The sequence below is a fragment of the Antechinus flavipes genome, chromosome 3 (genome assembly GCF_016432865.1).
Source record: "Antechinus flavipes isolate AdamAnt ecotype Samford, QLD, Australia chromosome 3, AdamAnt_v2, whole genome shotgun sequence".
In the NCBI taxonomy this organism is placed as follows: domain Eukaryota; kingdom Metazoa; phylum Chordata; class Mammalia; order Dasyuromorphia; family Dasyuridae; genus Antechinus; species Antechinus flavipes.
In genome coordinates, this window is record NC_067400.1 from 343,670,326 (window position 1) to 343,687,973 (window position 17,648).

General features: G+C 32.2%; 1 protein-coding gene across 1 annotated transcript in view; it reads right to left on the reverse strand.

Annotated features, from left to right (window-relative positions):
- The window catches only part of CNTNAP5 (contactin associated protein family member 5), a 913,682-nt gene that overhangs the window by 362,116 nt on the left and 533,918 nt on the right, over positions 1-17,648 (reverse strand). Inside the window, exon 12 of the mRNA XM_051985717.1 lies at positions 741-860. Coding sequence (XP_051841677.1) covers positions 741-860 — 120 coding nt within the window. The remainder of the gene's footprint in view (positions 1-740; positions 861-17,648) is intronic.

Below are 17,648 nucleotides of genomic sequence, written 5' to 3' on the forward strand. Positions count from 1 at the left end.
TGCTAGTAGCAATAATAGTAAAGTACTAATATCAATAGTAATAATAGTAATAGTAGCAGTAGGTAAGTTGGAATGGCTATGTGTGTGTGTGTGTGTATGTCTTACACAAGAGTAGGATGAGATGAATATGGGAAGGATTGTCAAATATGGAGAGTGTAAAGGTGAAAACTTCCATGACCTCATGAACATACAGATGATCTATGGCACAAATAGGTTTTCTGACTGAATCAAGTGTTCTTTTTGCTTTACTGTTATAGGGGATACTATAGAGGATAGTGATATGATACTAGTCAGAGAGGACACTAGAATAATGACAATGTTAAATGTTGTTAATGACAACATGACTGCATAATTCCACTTGACGATGGGGTGAGTTATAATGCTGTTCCACATTTTAACTATACAGGAAATACTGATTTTAATCATTAACTCGAAAGACTTTTTTTATATTCTAGGGTAAAACTTAAGTAAAAAGGGCAAAAAGTTTTAGGAATAGTACTAGACAATTAACAACTATCTGTTTAAAAAAAATCAATGTTCTCATTCTTTTTATAGCAACATAGCTATTATTTGTATGTTAATCCTAGAAATATTTTTTTTTTCTGAAGACATAGACTCTCATCCTATTTTTCAATCTTTTACTTTCTTTTCTAAAATTCTATGCTTCAAAATGAAATGCTTTCTGGATTTACATTATTTAAAGAATTTGTTAAATATGAATGTAAATGATGAAACCTTACCTGTTATATTGCAATAAACATAAAGTGGCTCAAGGGGCCCACTGCCATCTGAATCAATGTGGAAAAAGCCAGATGTGTTTCCTTTGTGTCGGTAGGCTTCACATGATTGCTCATAGATGGCTAAAAAGGAAACACAAAAAGTGAGAGAGAAAAGTTTTTATTTTTGTTTTTTTGTTTTGTTTTTTTGGTAGCAAGTTACTTTCTATGACATTAATAACCTTATATGCATTTAATCTTTATCTATTTAACACAATAATCTTATTCTATCAATCTTAAACTCAGACTAGCTTCTGGTCTATAACTACTAATAAAATATCATTCCCTAAGCATACTATTTTAGGAAGAGAGAAAAATGACAGCTGACATGAAAAGTGTCTGTTCTTATGCAAAAATAGCTAACTCGGGTATAATGGTAGCTAAATTTCCTGTATCAATAAGGTGACAAGAAAAATTTAAGGGCTACATGGCAAGTAGTCAACTATTCACAATCACCAGGAGATCACAGTGATTAAGATTAGAAAAGTAACCTTAATGATACTTATAACAATAACTACTCCACAACAAAGTGAACTAATGCCCTTAGCCCTTAATGCCCTTAAATCAATCAATATTTTCTGAGCACAAATTCCATGACTAGAACTATGCTAATCAATGAGAAATATAAGAAAGAAGTACAAATATATACTCCAACAAGGAACTTCATTTATATATATATAGTCGTGAAGGTAAAACTTATTATACATATGAAGCTTAGCTGCTAACGTTTTTAAGAAACATAGCTAGAGTAGTTAGGGGAAGTTTCACAGGTGAGATGAAATTCGAAGTGACCCACAATGCTCCAGCCAAATTAAGTATGTGCCACATTTGAGGTGTACTTCAAACAAATAGTATCTTAATATAAAGGAATGTCTATGACATATTTGTCTTTCATCTGCATGAATTTCTTTGTGCTGTTTTGTATGCCTGGAATATCTTTTCTTTCTCCTTTTATCTACTAGATTTCTATATACACTTTAATGCCCAAACAGAATGACATGTTCTCTATAAATTCTTTCCTAGGTATGATTTTCCCACTCTAGCCTACTTTTTTTAATCTGTCTAGTGTATTTATTATACAAAATTTTCTATTATATGCATCCAGGTATCTCACTTTCTATACACAATCTATACTAGATTATGAACAACATGCATGATAAAGCCCTATTGTATCTGAAGAATTTTGTCCCTACTAATAATGATAATAATGAAAATAATAACAACTAACATATATGGTTTTGCAAAGTTTTGCAAAGCACTTTTACATATAGCATCTTATTAGACCCTAACAAAAACCCATGAAATAGTTCTTATTATTAATCTTTGCCTTTTTACAAATGATAAAACTGAACATGGGAAAGGTTAAATGACTTGCCTAGAGTCACACTGCTAGTAATATCTTAGCCAGGATTTGAACTCAGGTTTTTCTGGAAATCTATCTATAATACAACTTAGCTATCTCAGACTTAAGACAGTAATTAATACAATATTCTAAATGTAGTGAGCACTTATTGTTTACTGAATTGAGCTTGCAAACATCAGAGATAGACATTGCATCTTTATCATTTTCTATTTCCCTATAGTGCTTCCAAAAGTAATATATTGAATGGAGATTTATTAATTCAAACATACAACATTGTTTAGTAGGGAAGAAACATTGAATTGGAATCTTGGGACATGAGTTTTAATTCCAGCTCTTCTACTTTCTATCCATGTGACATTAGTCACCAATTCTTTCAGCCTAAGTTTCTTCATCTTTAGGGAGCTGGACTAGATGTCTCTTAATGTATCTTCCAGCTTAGGAGCTATTATGCTATTCTCTTAAAGCTTAATGGCAATTATAAACAAAATACAAATCAAGACTTTTCTTGGATTTCTGGGATAACCAACACACCTTTGGCTCAATTGAGGGGAAGATCAGAAGAAAAAAGAGAATAAAAAGGATTATGGAAATCATTCCATTTATTAATAGACATTGCAACAATTATTTAATTTTCAATCTGTTTTCTTATCTACAAAAAAGAGAATAATATTACCAGCTATGCCATAAGATTATATTGAGGTTCAGATTAGATAACATGTTTAAACTGTTTTGTAAAACTTGATGAATTATATACATGCTATATTCTTATCATTCATTTTTCAAATGAGAACAAGAGAAATGAGATTATTATTTTCCAAAACTATTATTTTTCCATGGCTATTCATTATAGGTTTATCTCTGTTGACATCAGTATTTATTAATTTTACTGTTAGCCTCTGTGATAGGAATTTATTAATTTTTAGAATTAATCTCTTAGTGACAGGAATTGACTGTAATGGTCAAGTCAATTCAAAATAATAAAATTTCTGATTGGTGGTATAAGTAGTTAGTCTTTCATACTAGATGATATAGCAGTAAAAAATAGCAGCAACAACAATACTTTTGTAAAACCTTCTGGTTTGGAAATTAGGCTTTTTTAAAGTCATAAATGTTTCTCTAAATATACAGAAATACATATAACATTCAAGATTTCCTATGAAAAGAATAATGGCAGTTATATAAAGAATTCTCTACTGTTCAGTTGTTTAAGTCTTATTCAACCCTTTATGACCCCATTTTGGGCTTTATTGGCAAAGATACTGGAGTACTTTGCCATTTCCTCCTCCAATTCATTTTATAATGAGAAAATTGCGGCAAACAGGGTTACTTGACTTTCCCATAGTCAAATAGCTAGTAAAAGTCTGAGGCCAGATTTGATCTCTTATCTTCTTGATTCTAGGCCCAACACACTATCTATTTTGTCATCCATCTGCCCATCAAAGAATTCTTTAAGGAGAATTTTATCTTGATAGAAAAGAAATGAACCAGTTTTTTTGTAATTGAATAAAACAGTCTAGTTCTGGACCTACTAGCTAATCAGTTGCCTAAAATACAATTGGGAATGTCCTTGCAGTATCTATTCAGATTAGGGATAATGCTAGCATACAGACAGAAATATAGTTCTACTTAGACCTCATCTTTTCAAGTGTCAACATTATATTTGTAGTTTGTCTTTGTTTTTAGTTTGTTTATTTTCCTCCCTGCCATGCATTTGTACTCTTACTGGGAAGTTAAACAAACATATACAAACATTATTGAGTAAAACTGTTCCTGTCTATTATTGGTCCATCAGTTCCACGAATTCTAGGTCAAAAGAAAGTAATACTTAACTACATAACTATATTTATGGTCATAGTTCTCTTTCTGTATATATTGTTTGTGTTATACACAGACATATATGTAGTTGTAGACATAAATAAGACTAAATTAATTCCATTAATTAAATAAATGCTTGTGAAACATGTTGGAAGCATTTTGCTTTTATAGATAGTTATTTAATTAAGCTTAACAACCCTCTTGTGAGGTATATGTATAGCAAGTTGCATTCATTTAGCATGATAGATGTAAAAAAGGAGATAGGTTAAAGAAAAGGGGCTTCTGCTGAAATTAGTTTGGAAACTGCCAGGGTGGGACATCTCTTGATGTCCCATGCAGTTCTCAAAATAGAAATAGCTTCTGTGACATTTGTGTCATGAAAAAAAAAAAAAGCTACTGAAAGTACAGGGTAAGTCCTACAGTCTTGCTGGCTCAGCAATTAGAACTAATTCATATATAGATAATGGAAAGGGGAAGATAAGAATATACCATTCAATGTTCAAAATAATAATATAATAGATCTCTATAATAGTTCAAGCATTTCTAAATTATATATAATGTACATTCATATTCAAATGTATATAAGTCCCTGAAGGATAGCCCTGGAACATATGTGTTAGATAGGTATCCACATTATCTATTGGATTTCACTGATGTGGGTAGTTCCTCTATAGATATGAGATGTGGGGGGGGGGGGGGGGGGGAAAGCAATTCTTTCTGTACCTCAATCAGTAGGAAAATGCATGTCACAGCAAATCAGTCCCTTTCATTCTCTAATATTCTAAGAACTTTCGGTTTTCTTAGTGTGAGTACATACAAACCAAAACAGAGTATAACTTTTCTTACCCCTAGTGGAGATTATTTTTAGGTGATCTGATTTAAAAAAAAAAAAAAAAGTTTCTTTGTGTCCAACCCACATATGACCCTCTCAAGGAAAATTAACACATACTTTTCAAATTTTTGTAGTATGAGCTTTATACCTTTCAGGCTTTGGAAAATATAATACAACAACCTGCACATTGTATTTAATTAATATTTATTGAAATTGAGTTTTTAATGTAATAATTATTTTAAGATTTTGGTTTTATGCCTGAATGTACAATTTAATAGTTACATAGCTTCAGACACTCTACTTTTCCTTTCTCAGCCTTTCTTCTCTCATCTGTAGAATCAGAAAAATAACATTTACTTCCTCACAGATAAATGAAATAATAAATTCAATGGATTTGGTGACAATAAATTCATATGCAGTTGTGAGCTATAGGTATCAACATATACAACTCTTTGACATGTGTTCTTTTGCCTTTACCCAATGAGTAGTAACATGAATTATCAGTCACATGGCATTTTAAATTTTGCAAAAAAAACAGACATTATTTCATTTGGCCTTCAAAATAAACAAACAATCCTATGAGATAAGACACTATTATTTTCATTATTATCCTTATTTTACAGATGAGGCAACCAGGTTTAAGAGAAAGCAAATAACTTCTTCATGGTAATCCAGCTAGTGTCAAAGCTGTGATGTGAAACCAAGTTAACAATATGAACTCTAAATTCTTGAAATGGTTAGACAGTTTTATCAGTCTTATTATTTTTTTTCTTCCCAGAGAAGATAGAGTAGGTCATTATAGCTTTCCATGACACTAACAGTGTCATGTCATTTTTGGAATAAGAATTGATGTGGCCATAGGAAATGTCCCACAATATTGCCAACTTGTCATGGATATGTCTATGGGTAAGATGAGTGATTCTTTTATACTAAGATAATTGACAAAAGGAACAAACACAAGCTGAGAATAGATTGCAGAACGTGAAGGAAAGGCTCTCTGTCATGGAATTGTAAAATGTTCCTTTCCAACCAGAGGATAGTCATGCTGAATAATTTCATCATCTAAAATAATTTCACTAATTATAACCTTTGAAAATTTTGAGCAAATCAAACACTACAAATACTGAGATTTCCTGCAGTTGAAAGGTATTAATCACAAAACAATTATAGACTAGCCAAAGGAAGCATTTAGTTCACACAGGAGAAAACATTTAAAATTTAATTCACTGCAGCAATAAGATTAAGGCTATGAATGTATCTATTGCTGTAATTCTAATATCTCCTTAGATTTACAAAAGTCCAGAAAGCTCAAGGGGCCTTCCTAGATAATGTCACAGAGTGTTAATGAGAAAATTTACCCAATAAAAGAAAGCTTCAATCAAAGGTCTTAGGGTACTGATTTAAGGAGGAAAAAGGATATATATATATATATATATATATATATATGTGTGTGTGTGTGTGTGTGTGTGTGTGTGTGTGTGTGTGTGTGTATACCATTACTTGACTGACTTTACTAATGCATCTCATTCAGATTATTCAATTTATTAAAATATTTATCAAGTTCTTACTCTGTACAGAGCATCAAGTTAGAGATAGGAAATGATGCAATTTTATATGACTCTCCACTTTCCATCACCAATTCTGCTTGTCTTGGACTCTATCATGGATCACCAAAATAAGTTTATCACCTGAAATTTCATCATCCAAATTACTAAATTTTTGATACTGAACTTCTTAGTGGATTCTCCCCTCTGACTGGAGATGTGAAAGGTAAAGCATTAAACTCTTCCCCAAACCCTCTTTTATAGAGGGCTCAGAACTTTCAGAATTTTCCTGATAACTCTCCACCTTCCATTAGCCATTCTACTTGGTTTACAGAAATTGCATCATGAATTTTGCCATGATTTGCATGCCAGATACTACACTTCTAACCTTCTTTTTGTGTATTAACTTTCCTCATTAAATTGTAAGGACAGACAGATGATACAGTGGTTAGAGTGCTGGATCTAATATCGGGAAGACCACAAACACTAACTGTATGATCCTGGCCAAGTCACTTAGTTTTGTTCATCTCAATTTCTGTATCTATAAATTGAGCTGCAGAATAAAATTGCAAACCATTCTTACTTTTGATAAGAAAACCCCAGATAATAAAGAGTCAAATATCACTGAAAATTACTCAATAGCAATTTTTATAATCAGGTATTCTCAGAATCCTTGAATCCTGAGATTCTAATCATACTAGTCTTGGAAACCATATGCGTGGAATTCAATCTATTAATCCTCTGCAAATAATCTTTGGTCTAATAATGTTCTAATTATCCTACATAATTCTTGTCTTTTGTTTATACTGCTTCCCATATGTGAAAATGCACTACTTTCCACTTCCAGTCTCCAACCAAATCCATATAATACATAGGAAAAGAATACACAATCATAATTTTATTATATATTTCATTTCCTTTATAGATTTTTTGATTGACTACCATAGCTCACAATGTTCTCCCTTTCTTTACTTCTTGAAGTACATATGGTATCTGTATTTTTATTTACCTTATTATAAACTATTTTATATTCTTCTCTACTTATTTCATTCTTAACATAAGTATTAGAATTGTCCCAAAATTATACTTCAAGTTACTCGTGGAAAGGAGTAATGTCTTCTCTTTCTCTTTCATTTCTCCACTATACTAGGGACAGAGATTGAAATAAAGGAAAATGCTCCATAAATACTTGAATGATCTTAACAAGCAGAAAAAAAAAATGGGTGTAGTTTAAAATAATTTAAAATGAACAAAAGGGAAAATCTTTTAAAAACCAACAAAGATGTGTGAGCTAATATATGTTCATTGCTATTAGTCATACTTATGAGTTTAATGAAAATAAATGTTGAACTATAATGGACTAAAATTTCTCCATCAGACTTTTAGTACAATTTTACAAAAACTTCCTGTACTATCCATTAATCCCTTATCAACCTTCACTACTGAAAATGAAGTGGGGAGCAATGAGATTTGTCTTTTGAGAAGATTCTCAGTATCTGAGATGGCTGAATTAGTTTGGAACTATTTTATGGTACTCAGATGTGTAATAGATCGGCATTAGTACTGGGGGGGATATTACCAAGAGACAGAACATCCATTTAAAGAACAAAAATCCTAACAATTGAGGCTAGCCAGCAATGGAATTGCATTACTTATAGAAATGTTGAAGCAAAGGTTCAGAAGGCTAAATTCCTCAAGACTGGAATCTTCCATTTTATTGGAAATTGTCTTAAATGACTTCTAATATAATTTCAGAATATAGTTTTCTTGATTGCTCATTTTTGTTTATTTATATATTTCTATCCAGGTTACCTGTCCTTGAATCATTATTATCTTCAACTTCGGAGTAATTTCTAATGACAAAAAAAAGTCATTTTAGAAATAGAGATTCTAAAACTATCATAATCGAAGGATTCAGTTTACTCTACTGAATAAAAGTCATAGACAACTCTTTTCTACATATACGATTGCTGGTTGTTTTATCAAGCATCTGTTTAAACAACAGCAAAAATAAAAATTAAGTGTTAGAAGATAGAAATGATCACTTCCTCTTTAGACTGGCAAGACATCAAGATTATGAGAGACAATGAACTGCAGGAATGATTGCCAGGGTCTACTATCATCACATTAACTGTCAGCATGAAATCTTTGCTACTTAAAATGGACTTTGACAACTCTTCAACTGACAGACTAATAAGCTCATTTCATGGGTTTTTCTGATGACAGGTTTATTTCTTTTCTATGTTATGTAGTTTGATGCCATATATTTTATTTATTTATGTATATATGCATGCAAAAATACCCTTATATGAAGTACTATTTATGTTATATTAAAACTAGTGCTACAAAAATAGCAGTACTGAATGTAGTAGCAGTGAAAAGAACTCTTCACAGAAAAGATAGCATTTCATCTGGACCTTGGAGAATAAAAAAGGATCTGGATGGTTAAAGATGGGGAATTCTAGACAGATGGAATATCATGAATAAGGCAACATTGCATGCTCATTGAGGATGAGTAATGAAGCTTGGCTAGAACATATGTCTCTAGCCAAGGAAAGTAGGAGGAAAATCTGAAGGGAGCTAGGAGCAAAAAAATCTGAAGGGAGGTAGGAGGAGGAAAATCTGAAAGGTTGGTTGGGGTCAGATCAGGGAGTGTCTTGAATTTTATATTGTATATTATTCAAAGAGAGTGGGAAATAAGGGAAGGTTTTTGATGTAATGATCAGCATATTAAGATCTTCTGTTATTCCCAGTGAACTGAGAATTTGAAGTTACTTTTTTGTGGTGGACACCTGAAAAGTAAAACAGATGCTAAGAAGTAATAAAATCCTTGTTATCCATCAAGATTTATTATTGAAAGCCTTAGGCTTATGGGATTTAGCCAATTTGCATATTATTCAAGTAGAACTCATCAAGAATAAAGCCTGATAAAATATAACTAATGTGATAACTAGTAATATTAATTTAATACTATACCTTATATTGACAAGCCTGGTACAATAATACTAGTACTGCTTTATTCTTGTTTACTTCTTTATAATTCCTAGTGCTTTTGTATGTATTGTTTTATGTTGTACTGTCAAAAACATTGCAAGGTAGGTGGAGCAGATAATATTATTCTCGATGGATATGTGAGGAAAATAAGGTCCTAAGAAATAATTTGTTCAATGACATTAGAAGATTAAACAGGATAATAATTAGAACTTAAACTTCTTGACAATTTTTAACTTATTAAACTTTAATTCTCTTGAAGTCCTCAATCAAATGCCACCCATGAAGAGTTTATAAATCTACCTATTCTTCCAATTTGATAACATACATGAGTGCACCAGAACATTTCTGAGTTACCTAACATATCAGTACTCCTAAAGATGTTTGCTTTGGCATGTCATCTCCTAAAACAGAGGCACTCTTGATCCCTTTTCATGTGAATAGGACCCCTTCTTTGATTCATCAAAGAATTGAAATAAATGGCATCTTTAAAAATGAAACTGAGAGGGTTGTTCTCTTTTTGTTACTTTTTCTGGCAAGCCTTCTTTCCTGTTGCATGCAGAGGAGGAGTGGGTGTTATGAACTTAATAGGTTATAGGGGAAAGATTTATTTCTCCTGTTATTCTTCTTTTACTCTAGCTCTGTGAAATGAGCCTTGGAATATTTGTTTCTGTTCTATGTCATTTGTCCTTCTCAGTTTTAGATGTCAGCAGTGATCTCTGGAGTTGGAGGCAAAGCAACCTTGGAATCAGAATTCCAGATGAGACGCTTCAACAAGCCAGCTTAGCAAGAAAGCCCTACAAAGCTAACATGCCTTGGACTCAAAATTGAAAGGATATGGGGGCAGGGACTGGACTTGGATGTTGGAATTGTATGCTTTAAAGTCTGAAATGGTAGTAGTGGAGGGGAATAATACTTCCCAGGTATTGGCAAAGCTAGTTTGTAATTATACCTTTTGAAATATAATATATATATGTGTATATGTATATTTATAAATTTATAAATTTAATTGCTGATGTCTAAATAGAACTATTGTGCTGGGGACAATGCTCTACACCTATTGGAATAGCATCATTGAGGTTGAAGTCACTTATAGAGAGCCTGAATGCCCTTCCCACAAAACCTCTGTAAAGCTATCAGAGAACCTTGATGAAAGAAGTGAACTGACCTCTATCTGGAGGGGAAAAAATGGACATCATCGTTGATGTAAGCTGTATTGTTTTCTTTTGCAAGGCAATTGGAGTTAAGTGATTTGCCCAGAATCACACAGCTAGTAAGTGTTAAATGTCTGAAGCTGGATTTGAACTCAAGTCATCCCGACTCCAGGGCTTCTACTAGATTATCTAGCTGACTCAATGTAAGCTGTTTTTAATGATATTGATAGAATTGCAACCAGGCTAAGAAGAAGCTGATAGAAAAGTCAACAGTCTTTGGGATGTAGCAGAAATGATGTTATGTGAGAAATAATTCCCAGAACTGTTTCACAGAATAAACCACAGAATCAAAATGCCTAACCTTGAAAGAATGCAGACAGAGCAAATCAAGAATGATGATGAATTTTTACCTCATGACCAGTTAAGATATCATATACTCTTGTGTCCTCATTCAAAATTGTGCTTGAAATAAAGAGAGCAGGCAGGGTAGCACTAAGGCAACTATTCCTTGCTTTAATGATGAACTAGAAGAGCCCTGACCTATTTTATGCTCTGAATGAAAACATCGTTGTGTCTTAAGGAGCCTCACCTTGCATGATTCTGAATAAAATACTAAAAAAAAAAAAAGATTCCAAGGAGAGTTCTCTGGGGCTTTAATTACCTGTAACCACAATCCCCTGGTCATATTTTAACATTTTACCTGACTTTTAAGGTTACCTGAATAAATGATACTTGGCACATGAAAATACTGAGTTCTACATAATCCTGCTTTGAGTGGTGGTCTCTTAGACATAATTGAAGGCTGAATAGTGTCAAATTTTATAGCAGTTCCATATGAATCATCCATTCAAATATCTCTGCATTAAAAAAGAGCTGGAAAGAAACTTAAGAGATCATCTAGCACAACTATTAATTTCTAAAGATGAAGAAACTGAGGCAGAAGAAAGTTAAGTGCTTTGCCTATGGTCATACAAGTTGCTAGTAGAAACAAGTCTCATGATTCCTGACCTTGTATTCTTTCAAATATATGACTTGTTTAATCAATTAATTGTGTCTGAGGCCTTATAACTCCATTAGGTGTTTTCTTGTCAAAGATACTGGAGTAGTTTGTTATTTACTTCTTTCTGATCATTTTTCAGATAAGAACTGAGACAAGGTTAAATATTTCTTGCTTAGGAAATCAGCAAGCATCTGAAGTAAGTTTTGAACTCTGGTCCTTATGAATCCAAGGCCAGAATTCTATACCTTCTACTTAGCTGCTTCTAAATATACCATATTGGCTTTCATGATTAAAAATATTAGTAGTATTCCCTTGGTAGCACACTCCTATAATTCCTGCTTCTGGGAAGGCAGGAGGATCATGTTAATGTAGATATTCTGAGCTGCATTTGAACTAAAAATTATTCAAGTATAGTTGTTAAATATTGCATCAATATGGTATAGCACCTGGAGAAAAGGAGGAAAGGTTGGAAAGGCAGACTAGTGCAGGTCTAAAACAAAACAAGTCAAAACTTCTGTGCCAATCAGAAATGAGATGGAGTCTTTCAGTGGCCATTTGTCTTTAAGCCTACTTGATATAAGGATACCCATTCTCAAAATAATAATAATATTACCATTAACTTTAAGAATAACTTCCTTTTTATTGCCACTGTGAAGGTACTTAGGATCTCAAAGTCTACCAAACTTTGTCTGATTTATCTATTTTTTTAAGTTTGGAGAGGCTCATGGCTAGTATAGTAGACACACTCATTGTTATTATTATTTTTTTTTACCAAAAAAGCTGATAAAGATGAATTCTAATATGTACCAGTTCAGAGAAAAACCACAGACTCAATAAGGTAAAAAACACAGAAACTGCAAAGTTTTAAAAAGGAGGGGACTTCCAAAAATTTCTTTACAAGTTGTAATTCATCTTTTGCTTGAATCTCTCTAAAAACAGACAATTTACCATATAGCCCATGGCAGGTTAGTCCACCTAAACACAATTAGCACATTCATCTTCCTCTGTTCTTTTGGACCATGCAGAATAAGTCTAATAGTTAATAATCATATTCCTCCTGCAGAAGCAGCTAGGGGCCATAGTGGATAGAGTCAGCAAGAACCGAGTTCAAATCCAGCCTCAGACAATTACTAATTGCGTGACTTTGGAAAAAAATCATTTAAGTTTTGTCTGGCTTGATTTTCTCAACTATAAAATGAGGATAATAATGCTATATACCTCACAGAGTTATTATAAGGATCAATTTAGATAATATTCTATGGCACTTAGCATAGTGCCTAGAGCTTAATAAACACGTTTGTCTTCCTAATCTTTCTTTTCTTCAACACATTGCTTCCCCAAGAGGACTTGGTTTTCAATCTCCTGAATATTTTGATAGCATTCTTTTAGATCAGATATGTCTAATTGCTCTCATAACAATTTCTAGTGTAGAGAGAATCAGATAAAATGTACTTTGAAAATATTTAACACAATAAATAGAAATACAATAGAATATAAATAATGTTAATATGTGGTGTTTGAAGTCAGTATGCATTAGCTGAACAGCCTCATTTCTATTTGAGTTTGACACCAGTATTTTAGATAAGTTTCAGTTTGTTGATGTCCTCCCTAAAAAAGATGACCCTGAGAATCTGGCACTCAGTCTTCAGGTATAACCTCACTTAGTTCTAGGCCATTATAAATACCCTTATATGCTTCAAAAACTCTACTGCTACTAATGCAGTTTAAGAAGAAATTTATTCTAAGTCATCATATCACATTGAACTAGAAGTGATTGACTAGATGATCATTCACTAAAAGTTCTGGATCTTTTTTTCACATAAATTGCAAGCAAGATCATATCTCTTTCACTTATACTTATATAGTTGATATTTTTAAAAAGAATACAACAAACAACAAAGAGCAAAACAATTCATTCATATTCAATTTCACTTTATTTGATTCTTTGCCTGGATCCAGCCTATCAAGATCTCCTTTTAGATCCTAGTAATGTAAATAAGGACAATTTAGCTATACTTCCCTCTTTGTATCAGCTGAAAATTTATAAATGCACCATTTATGTTCTTCTCCAAGTCATTGCTAAAGATGTTCAAGAGAATGAGAAGACAGAGCTCTGAAATAAATTACTAGAGGATGTTCTCAAACTGAAACCAATTTTAAGTCTACTGTGATATAAATGGTTCATTTTGACAAAGGCTTCACTGAAATACAACTATCTTGTGTCTATGACATAGTTCTTTCTTTATCTACACATATAGTAACCCAATGAAAGAAAGAAATGAAGTTATTTTGGCATAACTGGCTCCTTATAAAACAATACTGACTCACAGTGATCTCTACTTCCCTTTCTAATAAAGGTTCTAATAATACTCCTTCCTTGCATCTATTTAATAATCTTCTATGTAATTTTACAGATATCCAAATCCAAATCATGACTTTATAGCCTGTGGAATTTCTTTTTGAAAAGTGAAATACCCTTTTTCTTTCTCCACTCATATAATATGGCCCCATTTGCAATCATTACTCCAAAATAATCCAGAGCTAAATTGAATCATCACAGCTGTAAGAATTTACTTATTTATATCCTGGCATTTAATTCCTATGGAAAGATGGTTTGAGCTTTTTTCTAAGGGCAACTCTCTGTTTTCTTATTGACTACCAAGATGTTTTAGATTTTAAATGTTTCCTAAGGCTTTTATTTCTTAAGTTTCATTAAAAAAAAAAAAAAAAACTTGATATCAGAGAAAAAAAGTAATATGACTAGAATAGATATGCCTCATTCTTATTTATTTTTTCAAGCTATGCAATTTTGGATTAAGAATTTAATTTAATTATATATCAGTTTTTTTTCATTATAATATAAAAGGGTTTTACTAAAATGACAATGCTCATAGATCCTGTTTTGGTATAATGTTTTTAAATGTATAAAATTAAATACATAAGATTGCAAAAGAAATCAATTTGTGAAACACTTATGAACATACACACACACACACACACACACACACACACACACACAATTTTACAGCCCTCAGATGAAGAATCTTTGGAATCAACACTCTCTAAGGTACCTTTTAGATTTATGATACAATAATCTATGAAGAACAGATCCAATTGTTCAGGAATTTCCTTTATCATGAAAGATCATTTTGTTTAAATTGCTTCCTGTAGATGGACTTTGCCTGGATCATGGCCCGGGAAAAAAAAAAAAAAAAAAAAAAAAAGTTTGTCAAGTTTCTTAATGTGGTTCTAAGGGCCAATGTTAGTGGTTTTAATTTTGTAAGAAATTGCTCTGTAGAATCAGATCATTTTCTTTCTTATAAAAAATGTTATGTTTAACCTCTATCAAATTATTTACTGTTTTTGGGGAAAGGAAGCTAAGGAAGGAAGGGAGAAAAAAATTCAGAACACCAAATCTTACAAAAATGAATGATTAAAACTATCTTTACATGTATTTGGAAAAATAAAATACTATTGAGAAACAAGACTTTAAAAAGCACTCACTCAATTTTATTACTATATAAATAAATAAATTTATATCACTTATCTTTTTTTATTTTAACAGTAGTTTTTAATTTTCAAAATACATGCAAAGGTAGTTTTTAATGTTTACTCTTGCAAAACCTTATGTTCCAAGTTTTTCTCCCTCCCATCCCCCCTCCTCCTCCGCGAGAGTGTAAGTGATCAAATATAGGTTAAATATGTGGAATCCTTCTAAATATATTTCCACATTTATCATGCTGCATAACAACAACAACAACAACAACAACAACAACAACAAAAAACATATCAAAGGGGAAGAAATGAGAAAGACAAAAAAAAGCAAGCAAACAACAATGTAAAAAGGTGAAAATACTATACTGTGATCCACATTTAGTCCCCAGAGGTCTCTTTCTGGGTGCATCTGGCTCACTCCATCACAAGTCTATTGGAATTGGCCTGAGTTATCTCATTGTTGAAAAGAGTCAAGTTCATCACAGTTGATCATTACAGAACTTTGCTACTGTGTGCAATGTTCTCCTGGTTCTACTTACTTCATTTAGCATCAGTTCATGCAAGTCTCTCCAGGCCTTTCTGAATCATTCTGCTGATTGTTTCTTACAGAACAATAATATTTCATTACATTCATATATCATAACTTTTTCAGCCATTCCCCAACTAATGGATATCCACTCAGTTTCTAATTCCTTGCCATTTAAAAAAGCTAATACAAACAGTTCCCTTTTTATAATCCCTTTGAAATATAGCCCCAGTAGAGACACTGATGGATCAAAGGGGATGCATAGTTTGATAACTTTTTGAGCATAGTTCCAAATTGCTCTCCAGAATAATTGGATCCATTCACAACTCCACCAACAATGCGCTGGTGTCCCTGTTTCTCCACATCCTCTCCAAAATTTTTCATTATCTTTGGATTTAAATCCAAATCATTTATCTGGATTCAATATCAGAGCTCTGACCACTTGTAACTTGGTCCTTAGTCTATATTAGTCTAGTCTTTTCATGTAAAAATTAGGAATAATGCCCTGATTTTCTGTATATAAAACAATGCCTTTGCCTGAACATAGCTCATGTTTAAAAATGAGATCTTTAGGAATTACTGAAAAATATTACTGATTATAAGCTGCATTGAGTTTTTGGTACAAGTCTGATTGAAATGTGCCTTTATGTTTTGTTTTATTTTAAATGGGTCTTGTATTCAAAGTAATACAGTAATCATACTTCCCACTTTACAAAGATGTTATGAAAAAAACTTGCTGTAAATTTTAAAGTCCTACATAAAAATGATTTATTATTATTCATAAAAGTTATGCCTTAGCTTTTAATAATGGGAAATATGTCTTCATATATTCAATATTTTTCTTCTGTGGTTTACAGAATACTTTTTATCAATGTGACATTCAGAGATCCTGGGGTATTGCATATGATGGCAATTAGCCTTCTGTTGATTGAAGTGCACAAGAAATATTTGTTGTTTCTGCTCAGGATTGAAGACAAATATTAGTAGGCTTCCAAAACTAGTCAACATCAAGAATCAAATTCAATTAATTATTATCCCATGATTTGCGACCCACTGTTGTTTCTAGGATATATGAAACAAAGCCATTTATTATTTCATTTCATACTAGTTGCCTATCCTATATAAATATTTTAAATTTGACTTGTTGAAATCTTAGTCATTTAAAAAAAAAAGTAAAGTGTATTACAATGGTTAATCCAAAATTTCTTAAATTTCTTCAATGGAAACAAGTTGATCTAAAGTGAATACATGGCCCTTATTTCTCCTAGTCCCTGATACATTTTCTCCATTCTTGCCTTGCTTGTCTCCAATGTCTCCATCATACAAACATTTCCTTTAGTGCATCTATGCTTTTGTTTTGCCTTACATGTTAAAAGTCCTGCTCCTGACAATTATGTTTCAGTAAAATCTTAACCATCCTTCAAGGCAAAGTTTCCCATCTTTTTCATGAGGACTTTCTTGACTTGTCTAACTCACACGATTTGCTTCCTTTCTTTAATGACAAAATCATTTAAACTCTACATCACAGAGGTCAGTATTTGAGTTCATGTTGGCTTGTACTGTTTTCTCTTGTGAGTTTCTTAAGGGCAAAGACCTTTTTTCAACTATCATAGCACTTTGTATAGTCTTATGCAATAAATATTTTTTGACTGAATCACTTAAAAATGTAGTACATTTAGCAGTTAATCATTCAAGTTAATTCAATTCAATATAAAAAAATATTAAGAACTTTCATGACTGAAACACTTCTGAAATAGGCCCTAGGAAAACAAAGACAGGATCAAAATGGTCCTGATCCTTAAGGAACTTGTATTCTACTCTGGGAATACTACATGCAAACAATGATGTGTACAAAATATTTGTAAAATAAATACAAAGTAATTCTGTGATGTGAAGACAAACTCGAATCAGTCACTTTAAGAAATTGAGATAAGGCAGGCAACTACTGCAGACAAAGGGGATTGCCTAAGCAAAAGCGTGTGGGCTAGAAGTAGAATATCAAGCCTATAGGAGAGAATCAGATCATATAGAATGCAGATTACTTTGATATGTCTGAAAAGGTAAGCTGGAGTCAGATTGCATAGGACTTAAAATAATAGAGGAATTTGCACATTGTCCTAAATGCTAAGGGAGCCATTACATTTTCTGAAGC